Genomic DNA, 19,750 nt, shown 5'->3' with positions numbered 1-19,750 from the left:
AACAGGGCAAAGGATTTAGCAAGGGATTAGCGGCAGGCTGCCAGGTCGCTCCGTTGTGTGTAGCTGTTGATTTTAAAAGTAACTCAGTAAATTACAGAGGGAAATGAATACTTAAGTCTGAGTGAAAAATACTGTAGCGAGCGTGCAGCGTGGAAGAAGAGTCTGGAGACAGAAATCTTAGTTTCTCAGTCGTTAGCCTGTGCTACTTGCTCTCGATAGATAGCACTGGCTTGACCGCTTTATTAGCATTCGCTAACACTACTGATGAATGCTACACCGGCTGGAAGGTGACTTCACTGCTGCGCTGACGGCTCCGACTTGCGGTTAAGCTCACGTTGGCCTTCAAGAAGGCCGAGGGTGATAAATTTTTGGTCCCACCCATTATAAATCAAAATCTGATCCGTTAATCAGTCATCTGTCACTTCCTACAAAACATACACTGCCATGGCCTTCTGTCCCGGCAATGAAATCCTAACCAATGAGTGAGCAGCTCTAAACTCTTCTCAGCCTAGACAACAAACAAAACAATCCCATTGGAGAACTCGATTTTAATGTTTTCAGGACAGCAACCCTTTCACTTCTGAAGATAGAAAATGAGGCTGAATTAGAAGAGAATAATTATCATGAAATTATGAAAGAAATTAAATATAACATTTGAAATGCTGATATGTTTGAGCTTCTCTGAAGGCCTAGAAGGCCCTGATGGTTCCCCTCTGTGATCAACACAAGAACATGGAATGTAAGAACAGGTTTTACCACACAAAACTTTTCTAAATGAAGCCCCAATTCTCCAAACACTCCTGAACTTGTTTAAATGTAAAGCAAATCCAGTTGTGTATAGACCCCTTCGCAGTAAACGTCATTCATACGTAAGCAGAAATTGCGTGCGCAGCCTGGACCCAAAAAAGACTCAGAAATGCCTAGTTGTTGTGTTGTCGGGCGTCAGAATCGTAGCGGTTAGAATGTTCAGAATTCCAGCAGGATCTCACCCATTCCAAAAAAAAATCGCCGACGTCTATGACTACAAGCCATCAAACGTGTAGACTGGGATGAAAGCACCATCAAAAATGCGCGGGTTCGCAGTGCCCACTTCATCACAGGTAAGATCAGGCTATTAATTAAATCTTTCTTTTTTATTCTTTCTAGTCTTCGTTTATTGATGTAGCAAAATACTTTGGTAACGTTTGTCTGATTAGCTGGGTCATAGTTACACAATGTAATGAATATTGTTAGCATGTTAACTTAGCTTTGCATGCAATTTTGTTTGTAGGAGAGGTCTTGCTTGACTCAAGCAGTCCAGATTTTGCGCCATCGTTATTTGTGTATGCCGAAAATCACAATTTTAAAGCAAGGATGGAAAGGTAAAATTGTGTGCCCTCACTCTAAATGCCAACTTACTGTACGTTGACTGCTCTAACCTAGCTCCCGCCCCGTTCAGTTTCATTTCTGCTCTCTGCCTCTCGCTTTTTACGCAGCTCTGATTTCTCTTAGCTGCACTCTTTACACTATCATTCCTTTCATACCATTCCCTCCTGCAAATTGCTGTTTAGTGTTGGTATTTGCTGTTGTAGCTAAAGCCACATTGCCATCACACCACTGGCATAATTTGATTAAAACAAAATGAATATGAATGTCCAATTGTTAATCAAGTTGTACATGCCCGCACATAACATAATCCTATGCGTCTAAAGACTTGTAGGCACGAAGTTTTTCGTGGGTGTACACTGAAGTCTTGTCAATAAGGTACGAGTATATATCTGGCCATTGTATACCAGGGAACTTACTAACATCGTCCGTCCACTCTTTAATTAAATGCGGATCCGGTAGGCGATGTCCACTTGTTAGAGTTAACTTATTTATGTAGCATTCTCGATCTTGTAACGACAATTGTTTGGCATAATCTGACAGCTCATAATGCCGGTCTATGGGCAGCGCCATTGTTTCTGGGTCCAGGCTGCGTGCGCATCCTGGCAACGGTCGGTTTGTTTACAAACATGCGAAGGGGTCTATACATTACAGTAAAACACGTAGCATTGTGTGCTCTAAATGGAATTATGCTCCAGAGTCTATGAGAGGCTCTGTAATATTTTTCTTCACTCAGTGACTCATGGCAGAGGAGCTCCAGACATCTTGAGGTCTGCATTGCTCTGATTTAAACCCCAAACAAGAATCCAAGAATCCCTGCAACATTCAGGTAAATGATTAATCCAAGAACAAAGTCTGTTAGATGAGATGTCAGGGAATATGAGGATATAAAACAAACAGAGATCCTTTCTGACTGCTCTTCCTTTGAAATATCTTCTTCACAATAACGCAGTCCTGTGCTTCACAAACATTTTGTAACCTGGGACCCATTTAACTATAAAATAAACTTCATGTGACCTGCCCAGGGTGAAGCCTGCTGGGACCTGAAGTCAGCTGGCTTGTCCGTGACCCTGACAGATAATATAGGATTATGTTATACCTCAGGGCGGCACGGTGGTGTAGTGGTTAGCGCTGTCGCCTCACAGCAAGAAGGTCCGGGTTCGAGCCCCGTGGCCGGCGAGGGCCTTTCTGTGTGGAGTTTGCATGTTCTCCCCGTGTCCGTGTGGGTTTCCTCCGGGTGCTCCGGTTTCCCCCACAGTCCAAAGACATGCAGGTTAGGTTAACTGGTGACTCTAAATTGACCGTAGGTGTGAATGTGAGTGTGAATGGTTGTCTGTGTCTATGTGTCAGCCCTGTGATGACCTGGCGACTTGTCCAGGGTGTACCCCGCCTTTCGCCAGTCGTCAGCTGGGATAGGCTCCAGCTTGCCTGCGACCCTGTAGAACAGGATAAAGCGGCTACAGATAATGAGATGAGATGAGATGAGATGTTATACCTCAAACTTGCTGTTTGGAGCATCAGAATGTGTTAGGATTTGTTCTTTTGGCTACAGTTATCTTATCTTTTGGGACAGGCTCTGTCTTACAAGGGTCAGACTGTAGAATGTTCCTTTGTTAGCTAGTTTAGAAAGACAATGCGATTCTATTATTTAGTATTATTTAGCATGAATTTTTGATATTATACTGTGAGCTGGCCTAGTGGCAAGTGTCCACCTCTCGATCAGGAGGTCACAAGTTCTATTTGCGGTCAGGTCATACCAAAGACCATCATAAAAATGGTACCTACTGCCATCTGGCAAGGCGCGCCACAATACAGATGTGAGTGGGGATTCAAACTCTCGCGGCTACCAGAGGACTAGCCCCCCACTGTAACCTTAGCTGTATAAGAAGCTGAGGGTTATAGAATCAGACTTTGACATGGTGATTTGTCAAGAATCGCAGATAGTTTTGTTAATTAAAGAACAACGTTCAAAATCTGTTCAATGTTCATGGATCCAGCACATTCAGAATATGAGTCTCAGTTGGGTTTTTTATGTCAGTTTGAAACACATGGCATCTCACCTGTTTACACTCCGCTCTGTACATTGTACACAAACCAACATGGAGCATTTTTGGTTCATCAGAGGATATGTTAGTGTTGTAGTCAAGACCACCTAAACCGAGACCAAGTCATGACCAAGACCAGCGTGTATCTAGACCAAGACAAGACCAAGACTTGAGGGGTTGAGATCAAGTCAAGACCAAGACCAAGGCAGGGCGAGACCGAGTCAAGACCAGGACCAGACCAGTGTGTGTGAAGGGGGTGGGGGAGGGGGAACATCCATGAACATGAAGAAAAAAATTCAAATTCGCAAGTCACATTATTGGTTGCATTTGAAACATGAAATTTTACATCCAATCACAGTAACGATGTTAACATATAAATCAGACAATGCACAGGCAATTTAGTGAAATCCCCACAGTTGTGGTCTTGACCAGTCTTGAAATAAAATCCCGAGTCCTCTATGTCTGAGACCGAGACAAGACCGAGTAAAAATGTGGTTGATTCTGAGACAAGACCAAGACCTTCATGTAACGATCTCTGGGCTTGTTTGGTTTTCCTGTTTTGTGTTGGCTCCTCCCACCTGAGGCCTGTCTCACCTGGTTCAGCCTCTATACAAGATCAGTTTGGCCGATACCAGAGAGAGGAAGGGGACAAGTAGCAGCTGTCCCTTTTGGGCCTTTTTGGTTTGTGGGTTTTTTGTTGCATTATTTTTTTTTACAGGGCACTGCACCTTGTGTTCTATTCATCCAGACGCTTTCCTTACACTGTTGATTACTGACTATCCATACTGACTCATTTGCTTATTTCATTTGCCTTTAACTTCTTCAATTTAAGTTGTTTATGTTTATTCCAATAAATCCTTGAGTTTTCTAATTTAAAGATGTGTGTCCTCTTTTGTTACAGTCTTGAGTCGGGTAGTAATAAAATGGGGGCTTGTCTGGGAATTGAACCCGGGACATCTCGCACTTCAAAAAAATCATAACACTTCAAAAAGTGGTCTTGAGACCGGTCTCAAGTACTACAACACTAGTATGTGTGGATGCATGTTAATGGAAATATTAGTGGAATATCCATTTTCATTAGCCATGGAAACAGTTTAGTAGGAATATTATCCTTTTCTAATTAAGGGCAAAAACCGGAATAATTTGTCCATGTAAATGTAGTGATGGTTTCAGAGTATCCCAGTATTAAAACACTGTTCGGACTTTGTTCCAGAGGACATAAGATCCTTCCCAAAATGGATTATTCGTCCACAGAAATGCCTGGAATTAATCCGAGTGACAGTGGGACCCGCCCTGTGATGACCTGGCGACCTGTCCAGGGTGTACTCCGCCTTTCGCCCGTAGTCAGCTGAGATAGGCTCCAGCTCGCCTGCGACCCTGTAGAACAGGATAAAGCGGCTACAGATAATGAGATGAGATGAGACAGTGGGACCCAGACCATGGAGATACAGATGGAGGAAGCGAGGCAACAGGGCAGGCTGCCGAGCGAGGCTGCACCGTGCTCCACACCAACCGGCCTTTACAAGCTTACTCCTCATCAATGCCCGCTCTCTTGTCAACAAAATGGACGACTTGAGACTCCGATTTGTGAATAACTGATGGGACAGCTGTATAACAATTTCGGAGACATGGCTGCACAGAAACATCCTAGATGCAGCTTTGGAACTACAGGGGCACGGCGTCTACAGAGCAGACCGTACATCAGAGGCCGGGAAGAAAAAAGGAGGAGGTGTGTGTGTTTATGTGAGACAATTTTTGCACTGATGTCACTGTTATGGAAAGACATTGTTGTATGGACTTGGAGTTTCTGGCACTAAAATGCAGGCCATTCCACCTCAGCCGTGAGCACAGCGCATTGTTTGTTTTTGCTGTGTATATTCACCTACGAGCTAATGCAAAGTTAGCCATGAGCAGGCTGCATGAGGCAATCAGTAAACAACAAAACAGACTACCAGGCAGTTTCATCATCGTGGCGGGGGATTTTAATCACACAAACCTGAAGTCTGCGTTACCCAAATTCTACAAAAACATCCACATGGGGACACAGACAGTAAGAGTTGGCAAAAACTCCTCAGAGGCCACCATCATGAACACTGGGGTCCCCCAGGGATGTGTGCTGAGTCCTCTGCTGTTCATACTGATGACCCATGACTGTTGTGCCAGACACAACTCGAACCACATCATCAAGTTTGCAGATGACACAACAGTGGTGGGCCTCATCAGCAACAACGACGACTCAGTCTACAGAGAGGAGGTACACCAACTCATCAACTGGCGTGACATCAACAATCTACACCTCACTGTCAATAAAACAAAGGAAATAACTGTGGACTTCAGGAAAAATCACATCACACACACCCCTCACTATCAATGGCAGTGCTGTGGAATCAGTGAAAAGCACCAAGTTCCTGGGGGTGCACATCACAGATGACCTGACATGGACAACTAACACCACCTCCCTTGTCAAGAAAGCACAGCAATGCCTCCACTTCCTACGAAGGATGAGGAGAGCCGACTTCCCCCCTTCTGCACTCACCACCTTCTACAGGGGTGCCATTGAGAGCATCCTCACCAGCAGTCTCTCAGTCTGGTGCGGCAGCTGCCCTGTTGCTGACCAGAAAGCCCTACAGAGGGTGGTGAGGACAGCAGAGATGATCACCAGATCAGCCCAACCATCCATCCAGGACCTATACCCATCCCGCTGCCGCAAAAGAGCCATCAACATCATCAAAGACCCCACCCACCCTGCTCACGAATTGTTTACCCTTCTACCATCTGGCAAGCGCTACAGCAGCATGCGTTGCAGGACTACCAGACTCAGCAACAGCTTTTTCCCACAGGCCATCAGACTGCTCAACTCACTCATGAAAACTCCAAGAACATAACCTCCCCACACACAAAAGACCAGCAAACTGTCAAAACAGTCAACTCAATGTCTACACAATGCTCTTTATATGCACATCTGCCAATATTCTTTTTTGCACAAGAACATACAAGTTTACAATACTTGTTTATCTCCATGCTGCTATTCTGCACTTTGCACGTACCATACTGCACCTTGTATTATTGTACCCTTGTAGTATTGCACTCCAGTAACATACCTCAAACTTGACTACATTTCTGGAACACTGTGAATATTCTGGGAACTGTATGCCCACTGTCTGTCTATATGTTGTGTTAATTTGTTTATCTGTTGATGTCTGTGTGCATTTTTATGTTTAGTTGTGTGTCAAATTTTTAATACTGCACATTTGGAGTTTGGGGAAATGCAATTTCAATCCTCTGTGTAATTAACTGTTACATGGTCTGATTGACAAGAAAGTTCACTTTGACTTTTGACTTTGACAGAATGGAAAAACACTGGATCAGGTTTACACCAACTTCAAAGGTGCCTACAAAGTCTGCCCAGCCCCCCACCTTTGACAATCAGACCACTTGGCTCCATTTTTAACACCTTCTTTTCAACCTCTCATCAGTAAAACAAAGAGCCAGGTCAGGACAGTTCAGATCTGGTCTGAGGAGACTATGGCCAAGTTTACATTAGACCGTATCTGTCTCGTTTTCTTCGCGGATGCACTGTCCGTTTACATTAAACCGCCTGGAAACGCCGGGAAACGGGAATCCGCCAGGGTCCACGTATTCAATCCAAATCGTGTCAGCTCCGGTGCTGTGTAAACATTGAGAATACGCGGATACGCTGTGCTGAGCTCTAGCTGGCGTCGTCATTGGACAACGTCACTGTGACATCCACCTTCCTGATTCGCTGGTGTTGGTCATGTGACGCGACTGCTGAAAAACGGCGCGGACTTCCGCCTTGTATCACCTTTCATTAAAGAGTATAAAAGTATGAAAATACTGCAAATACTGATGCAAATACTGCCCATTGTGTAGTTATGATTGTCTTTAGGCTTGCCATCCTTCCACTTGCAAGTGGTAAGTGACGCGCATGCCCGATATGCACTGAGATCACACACACAGCGGCTCAGTCCCAACTCACTGCTCGTGCACTATACTCACGCGCTCTGTGAGCTGCGCAGGGCCGGAGTGCGCACCCTCCAGAGGGCACTCGCTGTTCAGGGCGGAGTGATTTGGAGCGCAGGATGCCTGCGGAGCCGAGCGTATCCGTGTATTGGAGTTGCTATGTGCACGCGAATCGTGTATTGGCATTGCTGTGTGCACACTAATCGTTTTAAAAACGTTAATCTGATGATCCGCTGATACGGTCTAATGTAAACCCCACCTGAGACAGCACTGCAAGACTCAGTGCGTTTACATGCACATAGAGAAAATCGAATTTCTGCCGTAGCTCGACTGAAATCGAAGTTCTAAATGCCATGGATACACCTTAGCTCGGCTGAAATCGAAATGAACTGGATTTCTCGTAATCGAGCTACGCGACCTAGATTATGCGATTGTAGCCGAGCTACTTAGTGCATGTAACCCTATCGAGCTACGTAGTCGAGCTACTTACTTCCCTTCTGGAAGTGACGAGTGACAAGACCACAAGCGGGAAACACAACAGCCTCGGTCGGCATGACAACAGTAGTAGTAGCAAGCAGCAGAAGAGGTCAGGAGGAACAAGGAGACAAAAACAAAAACAATTGAACTTTTTGTGTGTTTATTAAGACATAAGTTAAATTGTAAGCAAAAAATGGACTTTAGAAAAATATACAATTGTGCAAAATAAGTTGTCTTACAAAACAGTGGTCTGCGCAGGACAGTTTGTAGCCAACAGGTGGCAATGACGTGGTGTGAATGTAAAGTAGAAATCACTCCTCTTCTTCATGATGACAACCGGAAGTGTACCAACATGATGGGGCGTGTAGCGCCACCTGTAGCTCGGGTGCACAATGTACCTCACACAATTGCTCGATTTCCTTGTGTGCATGTAGGATTGGATTTCTCTGGCACCCCTGCTGGGACCCTTAGCTCGATTACCGACAGTAGCTCGATTTGGATGTGCATGTAAACGCACTGACTGTTTTGAGGACACAAGGTGGAAGATCTTTGATCAGGAAGACACAAAACAATATGCTTCCATAGTAATGGACTATATCAGGTTCTGTGTTGAGACTTCCACCAAAACTAAAAACATCAGAGTGCCCCAAAACCAAAAGCCCTGGTTCAACAGCACTGTTCACAGTCTTCCGAAAGCCAGGAATGCGGCATTGCGATCAGGTGACCGGGAGACTTACAGGAGATCCAGAGCAGATCTGAGAAGGGGGATCACTGCTGCCAAAAACAAATATAAAATGCAAATTGAACAGCATTTCAAAGACAACAACACCCACAGCATGTGGCAGGGTATCAGAATAATTACTAACTGCAAACAGAACCCCTGCCCACCCTCTACAGTTGACCCCTCCCTCCCTGATCAGCTGAATGCCTTCTTCTCCCATTTTGACAACACCACCACCAACATGAATGAGCCATCCCCAGCATCCCTCACCCACAGTCAACATCCTTCACATATCTCCAGCCCCCCTCAGAAACAGAGACATCCAATGGTAATGCACCAGTACCAGGTTAAGCGAACCCTGCTCAACATCAATGGCAGGAAGGCGACTGGTCCAGACGGGGTCCCAGGACGTGCTCTAAAAGCATGTGCTCACCAACTGGCGGCTGTTTTCACTGACATATTCAACAAGTCACTGAAGGAGGCCATAGTCCCCTCCTGCATTAAAGCTGCAACCATCATCCCCGTCCCAAAGTGCTCAGCAGTCACATGCTTGAATGATTATCGGCCTGTTGCACTAACACCGATAATCATGAAATGCTTCGAAAGACTGGTGATGAACTCCATCAAAGCCTCTGTCCCTGCTGACCTGGACCAGTACCAGTTTGCCTACAAAACCAACAGGTGCACTGAGGATACCATCTCCCTCATGCTCCACACTGTACTGACTCACCTGGAGAACCCTGACACCTATGTGAGGATACTGTTCGTTGACTCCAGCTCGGCCTTCAACACTGTCAATCCGAGCAAGCTGGTCAACAAGCTGCTGTCTCTGGGCCTGGACCACGACCTCTGTAGCTGGATTAAGGACTTCCTCTCCAACAGACCACAGCATGTGAGACTTGGAGACCTCATCTCATCCAACACCTTAACACATCTTAAACACTGGCACCCCCCAAGGCTGTGTTCTTAGTCCACTCTTTTACTCACTCTTCACACAGGACTGTTCTCCCATTCATAACTCAAACCAAATATACAAGTTTGCAGATAACACAGCTGTGGTGGGGTTGATAACCAACAGTGATGAGGCAGCCTACAGAGAGGAAGTTCAGACCCTCACATCTTGGTGTCAGGACAATAACTTGCTCCTCAACACCAACAAAACAAAGGAGCTTGTCATGGACTTCAGAAAATGACCGGATAAAACAAATGCAAGCCTGGTGATCTCTGGAGAGGAAGTGGAACAGGTGGTGAGCTTCAAGTACCTCGGTGTTTACCTCTCAGAGGACCTGACATGGGGAGTGAACACCAGAGAGGTGGTGAAGAAGGCCCAGCAGAGACTCTTCTTCCTACAATCCTTAAGGAAAACTGGGCTCTCACAGAAGCTCCTTACCAATTTCTACCAGTGCACCATACAAAGTGTTCTGAGCTATGGATGCATAATGTGGTTCTCCAGCTGCACCTCAGAGGAGAGAAAAGATCTGCAGCGGATCATCAGGACTGCATCAAAAATTATTGGTACCTCTCTCCAATCCCTGGAACAGATCTCCTCTGCCAGGCTGAGAAACAGAGCCACAAAGATTAGGACTGACTGCACTCACCCCGGACAATGTCTTTTTGACACCCTTCCCTCTGGCAGGCTTAGGGGCATAAAGTCACAAACAGCAAGACACCAAAATAGCTTCTTCCCCAGGGCTGTAAAAACTCTGCTGGAGGCCTGATCCGGACTTGAACTCTCACTCTGCACCTTACTGTGCTTCATTGAATAATCACATACTGCAATTTATACTGCTGCTTATATGCAATTGTGCTGCTTTTTAAAAGGTTTTATATATATATATATATATATATATATATATATATATATATATATATATATAATCTCATTATCTCTAGCCGCTTTATCCTTCTACAGGGTCGCAGGCAAGCTGGAGCCTATCCCAGCTGACTACGGGCGAAAGGCGGGGTACACCCTGGACAAGTCGCCAGGTCATCACAGGGCTGACACATAGACACAGACAACCATTCACACTCACATTCACACCTATGGTCAATTTAGAGTCACCAGTTAACCTAACCTGCATGTCTTTGGACTGTGGGGGAAACCGGAGCACCCGGAGGAAACCCATGCGGACACGGGGAGAACATGCAAACTCCACACAGAAAGGCCCTCGCTGGCCCCGAACCCAGGACCTTCTTGCTGTGAGGCGACAGCGCTAACCACTACACCACCGTGCCACCCTATATATATATATATATATATATATATATATATATATATATATATATATATATATATAAAATTTTTATTCATTTATTGATATGCTGCTGTGATCTGAGCCCTCAAACAGTGTTTCATTGTATAGTAAATGTGCAATGACAATAAAGAATCTACAGTGCTCAGCATAAATGAGTACACCCCCTTTGAAAAGTAACATTTTAAACAATATCTTGATGAACACAAACAATTTCCAAAATGTTGACAAGACAAAGTTTAATATAACATCTGTTTAACTTATAATGTGAAAATAAGGTTAATAATATAACTTAGATTACACATTTTTCAGTTTTACTCAAATTAGGGTGGTGCAAAAATGAGTACACCCCACAACAAAAATTACTACATCTAGCACTTTGTATGGCCTCCATGATTTTTAATGACAGCACCAAGTCTTCTAGGCATGGAATGAACAAGTTGGCGACATTTTGCAACATCAATCTTTTTCCATTCTTCAACAATGACCTCTTTTAGTGACTGGATGCTGGATGGAGAGCGATGCTCAACTTGTCTCTTCAGAATTCCCCATAGGTGTTCGATTGGGTTCAGATCAGGAGACGTACTTGGCCATTGAATCACTTTCACCCTGTTCTTCTTCAGAAATCCAACAGTGGCCTTAGATGTGTGTTTAGTCATGTTGGAAAAGTGCACAACCACCAAGGGCACGGAGTGATGGTAGCATCTTCTCTTTCAATATGGAGCAATACATCTGTGAATTCATGATGCCATCAATGAAATGCAGCTCCCCGACACCAGCAGCACTCATGCAGCCCCACATAAGGACACTTCCACCACCATGTTTCACTGTAGGCACCATGCATTTTTCTTTGTATTCCTCACCTTTGTGACGCCATACAGTTTTGAAGCCATCAGTTCCAAAAACATTTATCTTGGTCTCATCACTCCAGAGTATAGAGTCCCAGTAGTCTTCATCTTTGTCAGCATGGGCCCTGGCAAACTCTAGGCGGGCTTTTTTGTGCCTGGGCTTTAGGAGAGGCTTCTTTCGTGGACGGCATCCATGCATGCCATTCCTCTGCAGCGTACGCCGTATTGTGTGACGGGAAATAGTCACCCCAGTTTGGCTTTCTACTTCTTTAGATAACTGCAGTGAACTTGCATGCCGATTTTCTCCAACCCTTCTCATCAGAAGACGCTCCTGTTGAGGTGTTAACTTCTGTGGATGACCTGGACGTCTCTGTGAGATGGTTGCAGTTCCATCTTTCTTAAATTTTTGTACCACTTTCGCTACAGTATTCTGACTGATAAGTAAAGCTTTGCTGATTTTCTTGTAGCCTTCACCTTTGTGGTGTAAAGAAATTATTTTCTTTGGGGAATTCTGAAGAGACAAGTTGAGCATCACTCTCCATCCAGCATCCAGTCACTAAAAGAGGTCGTTGTTGAAGAATGGAAAAAGATTGATGTTGCAAAATGTCGCCAACTTGTTCATTCCATGCCTAGAAGACTTGGTGCTGTCATTAAAAATCATGGAGGCCATACAAAGTACTAGATGTAGTAGTTTTTGTTGTGGGGTGTACTCATTTTTGCACCACCCTAATTTGAGTAAAACTGAAAAAAATGTGTAATCTAAGTTATATTATTAACCTTACTTTCACATTATAAGTTAAACAGATGTTATATTAAACTTTGTCTTGTCAACATTTTGGAAATTGTTTGTGTTCATTGAGATATTGTTTAAAATGTTACTTTTCAAAGGGGGTGTACTCATTTACGCTGTATCTATCTCGTAGGAATATTATCCTGTTCTGATTAAGGGCAAAAACCGGAATAATTTGTCCATGTAAATGTAGTGATTGTTTCAGAGTATCCCAGTATTAATCGACTGTTTAAAAACATATAAGCCAATGGTAAAAATCTTTGCAATAACAGCAAACAAAAGAAAAGAAAAAAGATCAAATCATATAATTGTTCTACTTTTTGGAAGACAAATTATGAGAATGTTTTGCCAGGTTATGAGAAAACATAGTGTTTGATAATGTTAAGAACCTGACTCCTGCTGACTCGACAAAACAAACACTCAAGTGTTCTTTTTGTTTTCTCCGTGCATGGAGACCTCAGCTTCTGCATCATCTCCAAACAATAACTTCACAAAGATACACGATCAAGACGTTAATATCGAAACACGCTCCCAAGATCCAATCTCACTGTTGCAGTGTTTACACTCCTCAGTGCTGGGATGAGCTTCTTTCTCAGCTCTCTATCTCATCTCTGACTTTATAAGTCTCCATGCAGCCTGCTCCTTGGCCAAACTTTTTTATTTATGAACCCTTTACACCAATAAAACAAACAAAAAAAAGTATGTTCAATTCTGCAGCTTTGGTAATTCAGATGTACTTAAAGTGTGTCTTACGTTCCTGAACCCTTTGTGATTGCTGAGTAGCTTCATTAGTTAGCATTAGTAAGTAATCAGATACATATGCTTGTATGAATGCTTCGTACTCTTGAAATTTGGCACAGTAATAGAGGGTAGTATCAGCTACTTATTGAGCAGTTTTAGTGTACACATCTCAAGCGCTCTAGCACCACCAACAGGGCAAACTTGGACGTACCTTTACAATAATAACTCAGAATTTTCGGTTCTTCTCCTACAAATTTTCTTCAGGCATCATAAAATTTGTATCTCTGCATCCTGACACCAACACGAACAAAACGTGTTGCTTGGATTTTCAAAATGCAGAACAGTTTGTCATCAAACAGGAAGTGAGATCATATCTCAGCGATAGTGCAGTCTCTTCAGCCCAAATATTGCATGTTAATAAAGAACCGAATGTTTAGTTGAGGCAGCATGGTGGTGTAGTGGTTAGCACTGTCGCCTCACAGCAAGAAGGTTCTGGGTTCGAGCCCAGTGGCCGATGGGGGCCTTTCTGTGTGGAGTTTGCATGTTGTCTGCGTGGGTTTCCTCGGGGTGCTCCGGTTTCCCCTACAGTCCAAAGACATGCAGGGCAGGTTAGGCTAATTGGTGGCTCGAAATTGACCAGAGGTGTGAATGTGAATGATTGTTTGTCTCTATGTGTCAGCCCTACGATGACCTGGCGACTTGTCCAGGGTGTACCCCGCCTCTCACCCATAGTCAGCTGGGATAGGCTTCAGCTGGGATAGGCTCCAGCTTGCCTGCGGCCCTGCACAAAACAAGCAGATACTGATAATGGATGGATGGATGGATGGATGGAGCAGCGGGGTGGTGTAGTGGTTAGCACTGTTGCCTCACAGCAAGAAGGTTCTGGGTTCAAGCCCAGGGGCCTTTCTGTGTGGAGTTTGCATGTTCTCCCTGTGTCTGCGTGGGTTTTGTCCGGGTGCTCCGGTTTCCCCCACAGTCCAAAGACATGCAGGTTAGGCTAATTGGTGGCTCTAAATTTTAATTCTAATGTTAAACTACTAATTAAACTACTTTCTTTCATCTCAGAAATATTGCTAAGATAAGAAATCTAATGTCACTACCTGACACGGAAAAACTAGTTCATGGTTTCGTTACCTCCAGGTTGGATTGTCATGCCTTACTGTCTGGATGTTCCAATAAGTGCATAAACAAGCTCCAGTTTGTTCAAAATGCAGCAGCAAGAGTCCTTACTAGAACTAGAAAATATGACCACATCACCCCTGTCTTATCCACACTGCATTGGCTCCCAATCAAATTTCGTATTGATTATAAAATACTACTATTGACTTTTAAAGCACTGAATGGTCTCGCACCACAGTACCTGAGCGAACTTCTGCTCCTCTATGACCCGCCATGCCTACTTAGATCAAAAGGTGCAGGCTATCTGCTGGTACCTCGTATAGTGAAGGCTACATCAGGGGGCAGAGCCTTTTCTTACAAAGCCCCACAGTTATGGAACAGCCTTCCAAGTAGTGTTCGGGAATCAGACACAGTCTCCGTGTTTAAGTCTAGGCTGAAAACATATCTGTTTAGTGAAGCCTTGTGTTAATGGTGTTTATGAGGTAAAGGAGTAGATCTGGAGGATCCTCAGACAGAGTGTTTTGGTAAACCGGGATGTATGGATGCTGTCGGTCCCCATTCACTTGCTCACTCGAGTTTGTTGATGGTGTAGTGGCTGCTGCTTTATGTCCCAGGGCTCCCTCATGCCTGTGTTACCTTCTGGCTCTCTCCTTTTAGTTATGCTGTCATAGTTAGTTGCCGGAGTCCCTGCTTGTACTCAGTGCAATATGTATACTGTTCCTACTTATTCAGGTGACACTGGGCATACCTAACAACCTGTGTTTTCTCTCCCCCCCCCAATCTGTCCCTCTGAGTTACATGTCGGTCCTGGGATCGAGATGCTGACCTCTTCTGCTCCTCGGACCTGCCTGATCCATCCTGGTGCCCTGTGTCTGGTTGGAGTCTCATCGCATTGCTCCTGTGGAGGACGGCCCCATGTGGACAGTTGAAAGTCGCACCTGGAAGATGCTCTGGACTCTTACAGTAATGCTTTTATGGCTGAGGACTACAGTTGACTTGCTAACTTTAGGACTGCAGTTGTCATGAACAGTTTTGCACTCAAGTTTCCATCAATGAAGAGTTTATAACATCAACGAAACTGACTTTATGTTAGGACTGTTAATGTTATAGTCATGTTGTCTGTTGTTGCCCAAATGAGGATGGGTTCCCTTTTGAGTCTGGTTCCTCTCGAGGTTTCTTCCTCATGTCGTCTGAGGGAGTTTTTCCTTGCCACCATCGCCACAGGCTTGCTCATTGAGGATAGATTCAGGATAAAATTAGCTCATGTTTTAAGTCATTCAAATTCTGTAAAGCTGCTTTGCGACAATGTTTATTGTTAAAAGCGCTATACAGATAAACTTGACTTGACTAAATTGACTGTAGGTGTGAATGGTTGGTTGTCTCTATGTGTCAGCCCTACAATGATTTGGCAACATGTCCAGGTTGTACCCCGCCTCTCACCCATAGTCAGCTGGGATAGGCTCCAGCTTGCCCTTGACCCTGCACAGGATAGGCAGTTACAGATAATGGATGGATGAATGAATGTTTAGTCTAAATTCACCTCTAGGGGGCAGTATAATTTACAAATAATTAAAATTACTCCTTAGCTGCTTAACTTTTTCCCCTGATGTAATGTGTTCTGGATGTAAGGAATTTCTGATATGCAAAACAGGAAGTGAGAAATTCCATTTGGAATTTTACCAAAGAAATGTGTATTCTTTTTTTATTCTTCTCCTAGAAATCTTTGTGAAATTTGACACAGTGTTAGATGTTAGATGATGCTGAACAAAACTTATTTCTCTGATTTTTAAGATGCAACGCAATTTGTCCGTAACATGTGAATGACTTTGATCACGCTATCGCTAAATAGGAAGTAAAGCCATACCTCCGCAACATCTTAACCTTTTGTCATGAAATTTACGAAGGCAGAAATCATGACTTAAGTACTATTATTTTTTTCGCGGTGCAGTTTCCATCAAATCCTGTGCTCTGATTGGCTGGCGAGCGGGTCCGTACCCTACAGTACAGACCCCGGTTACAGACCCCGGTTACGGACCTCTGGCGACTCACTCGTTCACAACAACAACAAACATAGTTGCATTTTTTTGTCAACATTTATCTTTTTTTAAAATAAGATTTATAAAATTATCAAAAATCTTATAAATGTTTGCCAGCATTTCTCAGGAGAATAGCATTAATTTTACAGCATGGATAGCGATAACGACAGTGTTCACAGCGAGAGCGAGTTTTACTACCCTGAGGAAGAAGAAACAAAAGAAAACATTTCAGGAGAAAGCTAAAAACCTGTAACTTGCTAACGCTGAGCAAAAACATGGCTGAATCCTGAATGAGTCAATTTTGTATAAATAGGGGACTACATAGGCGGCAAAATGTAGTTTTTTTCCTGCCATGGAAGTGCACTTGTTTACCGAGGAGGAAGCAATTTGCATTACAGCTGTGAATGAGGATTCAAAATAGCATTAATTTTACAGCATGGATAGCGATAATGACAGTCTTCACAACGAAAGCGAGTTTTACTACCCTGAGGAAGACAAAATAAAAACATTTCAGGAGAAAGCTAAAAACCTCTAACTTGCTAACGTCGAGCAAAAACATGGCTGAATCCTGAATGACTCAATTTTGTATAAATAGGGGACTACATAGGCAGCAAAACGTAGTTTCTTTTTCCCTGCCATGGAAGTGCACTTGTATACCGAGGAGGAAGCAATTTGCATTACAGCCATGAATGAGGATTCAAAATGGCGGCTCGACTCGGTTTTCCCTTGCGGGCGCTCTCGTTTTCTGTTAGAATTTGGTAAAGAAAAAAATAAATATATTATTTACCAGCTAAAGGTCGTCTGTATGGTGAAATACCATGACCGAGGTCTTGAAAGTACTGACCGAGGCCCTTGATCGGACTCGGTGTGCTGTTGCTTTATACATTATTCTGTGAAACTCTCTAGCGCCACCAACGGCTCAAAGTCTCAGGTAAATTTCCCATTCATTTCTATGGAGTTTTTGGAAAACTACACACGTCCCCCCTCTGCGTCTCCATAGCAACCCCTTAATGTCGTGAAATTTTGCACACTGTTTCTTCACACACTCAACGTTCGTCTCAGCAAGTTTCAAGTCACCGCCGTAAACTCTCTAGCGCCACCAACTGCTCAAACTCGCGGGTGCAGGTCGCCTGCACGTTTCTGCTTGTAACTTTTGAACCGTTGGTCCGATTTTCGAAAACTTGGTATCCCTGGACTCCTTGGGCCAGGACGAATCCAGCGCACCCTCTGACAAAATTTTCAACACTGGAAAGTTTTCCCGCAATTTTGCATTTTATGAAAATCACTTAAATTGCTTCTCATCCCTCAATTTTTGGCCCATTCCTCCCAAACTTGGTAGTTCACACCATTGGACTCAGCTGCAAAAGACATTTATCAAGGGCCTCGGTCAGTACTTTCAAGACCTCGGTCATGGTATTTCACGATACGGACCTCCCAGCTGGTAAATAACACATATATATCATCTTTGTAACGGTAATGTAGATTGCATATTTCTCCAATATTGCTGCAGCAATGGGACAAAAATCGTAAATACTATGGCTAACCCATGCTACTGTAAGACCAAGGGGCAGAGTTTTGCCTGACTGCATTTGTATTTGTTTGATTTTCTATAATTAAGTCTGTACTCAGATCCTATCCAGACTTAGTGTTATTAATGACCTAAACATGGGCGCAGTTATTGACCTGAAGCATGCTCATTAGAATATGATTTGAATCATAATTTGTTTAACTCAGAATTTTCTGGATGTTTACTATAACACATCGTTTCCTGGGAATTCAAGCACTTATTGTATTGATAAATTTAAATGACTGTAAGATTTCTACCCTTGTTGCCTACACTGTGAGACTTTATTAAACATTTTCCGTACCCAAAGGCAAGTGGGATTCAGTTCCCACATTAAGTCGCTGTCGAACAGCCTGGCAGCTGAACCGCGAAACGTAAATGTAACCCTGAGGCAGCTGTGTCACTGTTATGTCTGTTCCAAATTACACCTTAAAGCCAATATAATTAAGGATTTAATTAGAGGCTCATGTCATTAGAAAATGTAATTAAAGACAGAGTTTATTTAAATTACATTCGAACATAATTCCTGGGTCACACTAGAGGATAAATGACATGATTTTGAGGTTTATTTTCTCCCTGTGTGTCCTGACGATCTCACCTGGTCTTAAACAGCCATTTTCCCTGATTATCCTGTGTGTTAAATCTCATCTTAACCCGTCTAATCTACTCCAAGACACCACTGAGCTGAATTGTCATCAGCCACGATGCATCAAATCACGCAGATACAAATCAAGAGCTTCAGGTAACGTTCACAATGTTCAAACATCAGAAAGGGAAAAATTGTGATCTCAAACTAAGTGTGATTTTCTTTCACTGTGGCATGGGTGTTGATTTGAGCCAGATGATTATTTTTGGTTTGAGTATTTCAGAAACTGCTCCTGATCTCCTGAGGTTTTCACACACAACAGTCGCTAGAGTTTACACAGAATGGTGCGGAAAACAAAAAACCATCAAGTGAGTGAGCGACAGTTCTGTGGGAGGAAACAAACGCCTTGTTGATAAGAGAGGTCAGAGAAAAATGGACAGATTTGAGGTGGTTTGAGCTTTTTTTTTTTTTACCAGGAAGGATATTCTGACTCATAGCAACTCTTTACAACCGTGGTGAGCAGAAAAGCATCTCAGCAGAAAAGCAACACATTGGGTTCCACTCCTGGGAAGAACAGGGATCTTAGAATCAAGAACAGGTTCCTATTAAAGTGGCCAGTGAGTGTATAAATATAAAATGTGGGAGGTATGATAACTGTAGGATAAATGATTGTGTCAGGGATATATCTGACATCTTCAGCATGTGCTCTGTTTGTGTAAATGTTCCAGCGAGGTCTGCGTTGAACACAGTAGGACAGGACCAGCACTCGTCTCTAACAGACCTGTTCCACGTCACTGTTTGACAGATTTGAGATTTACAGGATGTGAGGTCGGTGTGCGGTTCACTTACTTTCCTCCCCAGTAGAGCTTGGTCGTAATCACTAAACTGGATCTCCTGGAGAGAAAAAGAGACAGACAGAATGAGCATGAGTGTCTGTGTTTAAAATATACAGGATATAACAGAGCCAGTATTCTAAAGAAGAATGAAACTGGTTAGTGGTGGTGGGGGCAATGGGTGGTGTGTGTTGCTGCATCACAGCTCCAGTGTCCCCGGTTCGATCCTGAGCTTGTGTTCCTGAGCTCTGTATGGAGTGTCATATGGGTGGCATGGTGTTGCAGTGGTTAGCACTGTTGCCCCACAGCAAGAAGGTTCTGGGTTTGAGCCCAGCAGCTGATGGTGACCTTTCTGTGTGGAGTTTGCATGTTCTCCAGTTATTGCTCCAGGT

The 19,750-nt window shown here is 43.7% G+C and overlaps 1 protein-coding gene across 1 annotated transcript in view; it reads right to left on the bottom strand.

The window, feature by feature from the left end:
• The window catches only part of kcnab1a (potassium voltage-gated channel subfamily A regulatory beta subunit 1a), a 292,071-nt gene that overhangs the window by 49,494 nt on the left and 222,827 nt on the right, over window positions 1-19,750 (bottom strand). The window contains exon 6 of the mRNA XM_060923049.1: window positions 19,375-19,419. Coding sequence (XP_060779032.1) covers window positions 19,375-19,419 — 45 coding nt within the window. The remainder of the gene's footprint in view (window positions 1-19,374; window positions 19,420-19,750) is intronic.

The sequence above is a fragment of the Neoarius graeffei genome, chromosome 6, assembly GCF_027579695.1.
Source record: "Neoarius graeffei isolate fNeoGra1 chromosome 6, fNeoGra1.pri, whole genome shotgun sequence".
Lineage (NCBI taxonomy): Eukaryota > Metazoa > Chordata > Actinopteri > Siluriformes > Ariidae > Neoarius > Neoarius graeffei.
The sequence above is the reverse complement of the archived record's forward strand: the minus strand, read 5'-3'. Positions and strand labels throughout refer to the sequence as shown.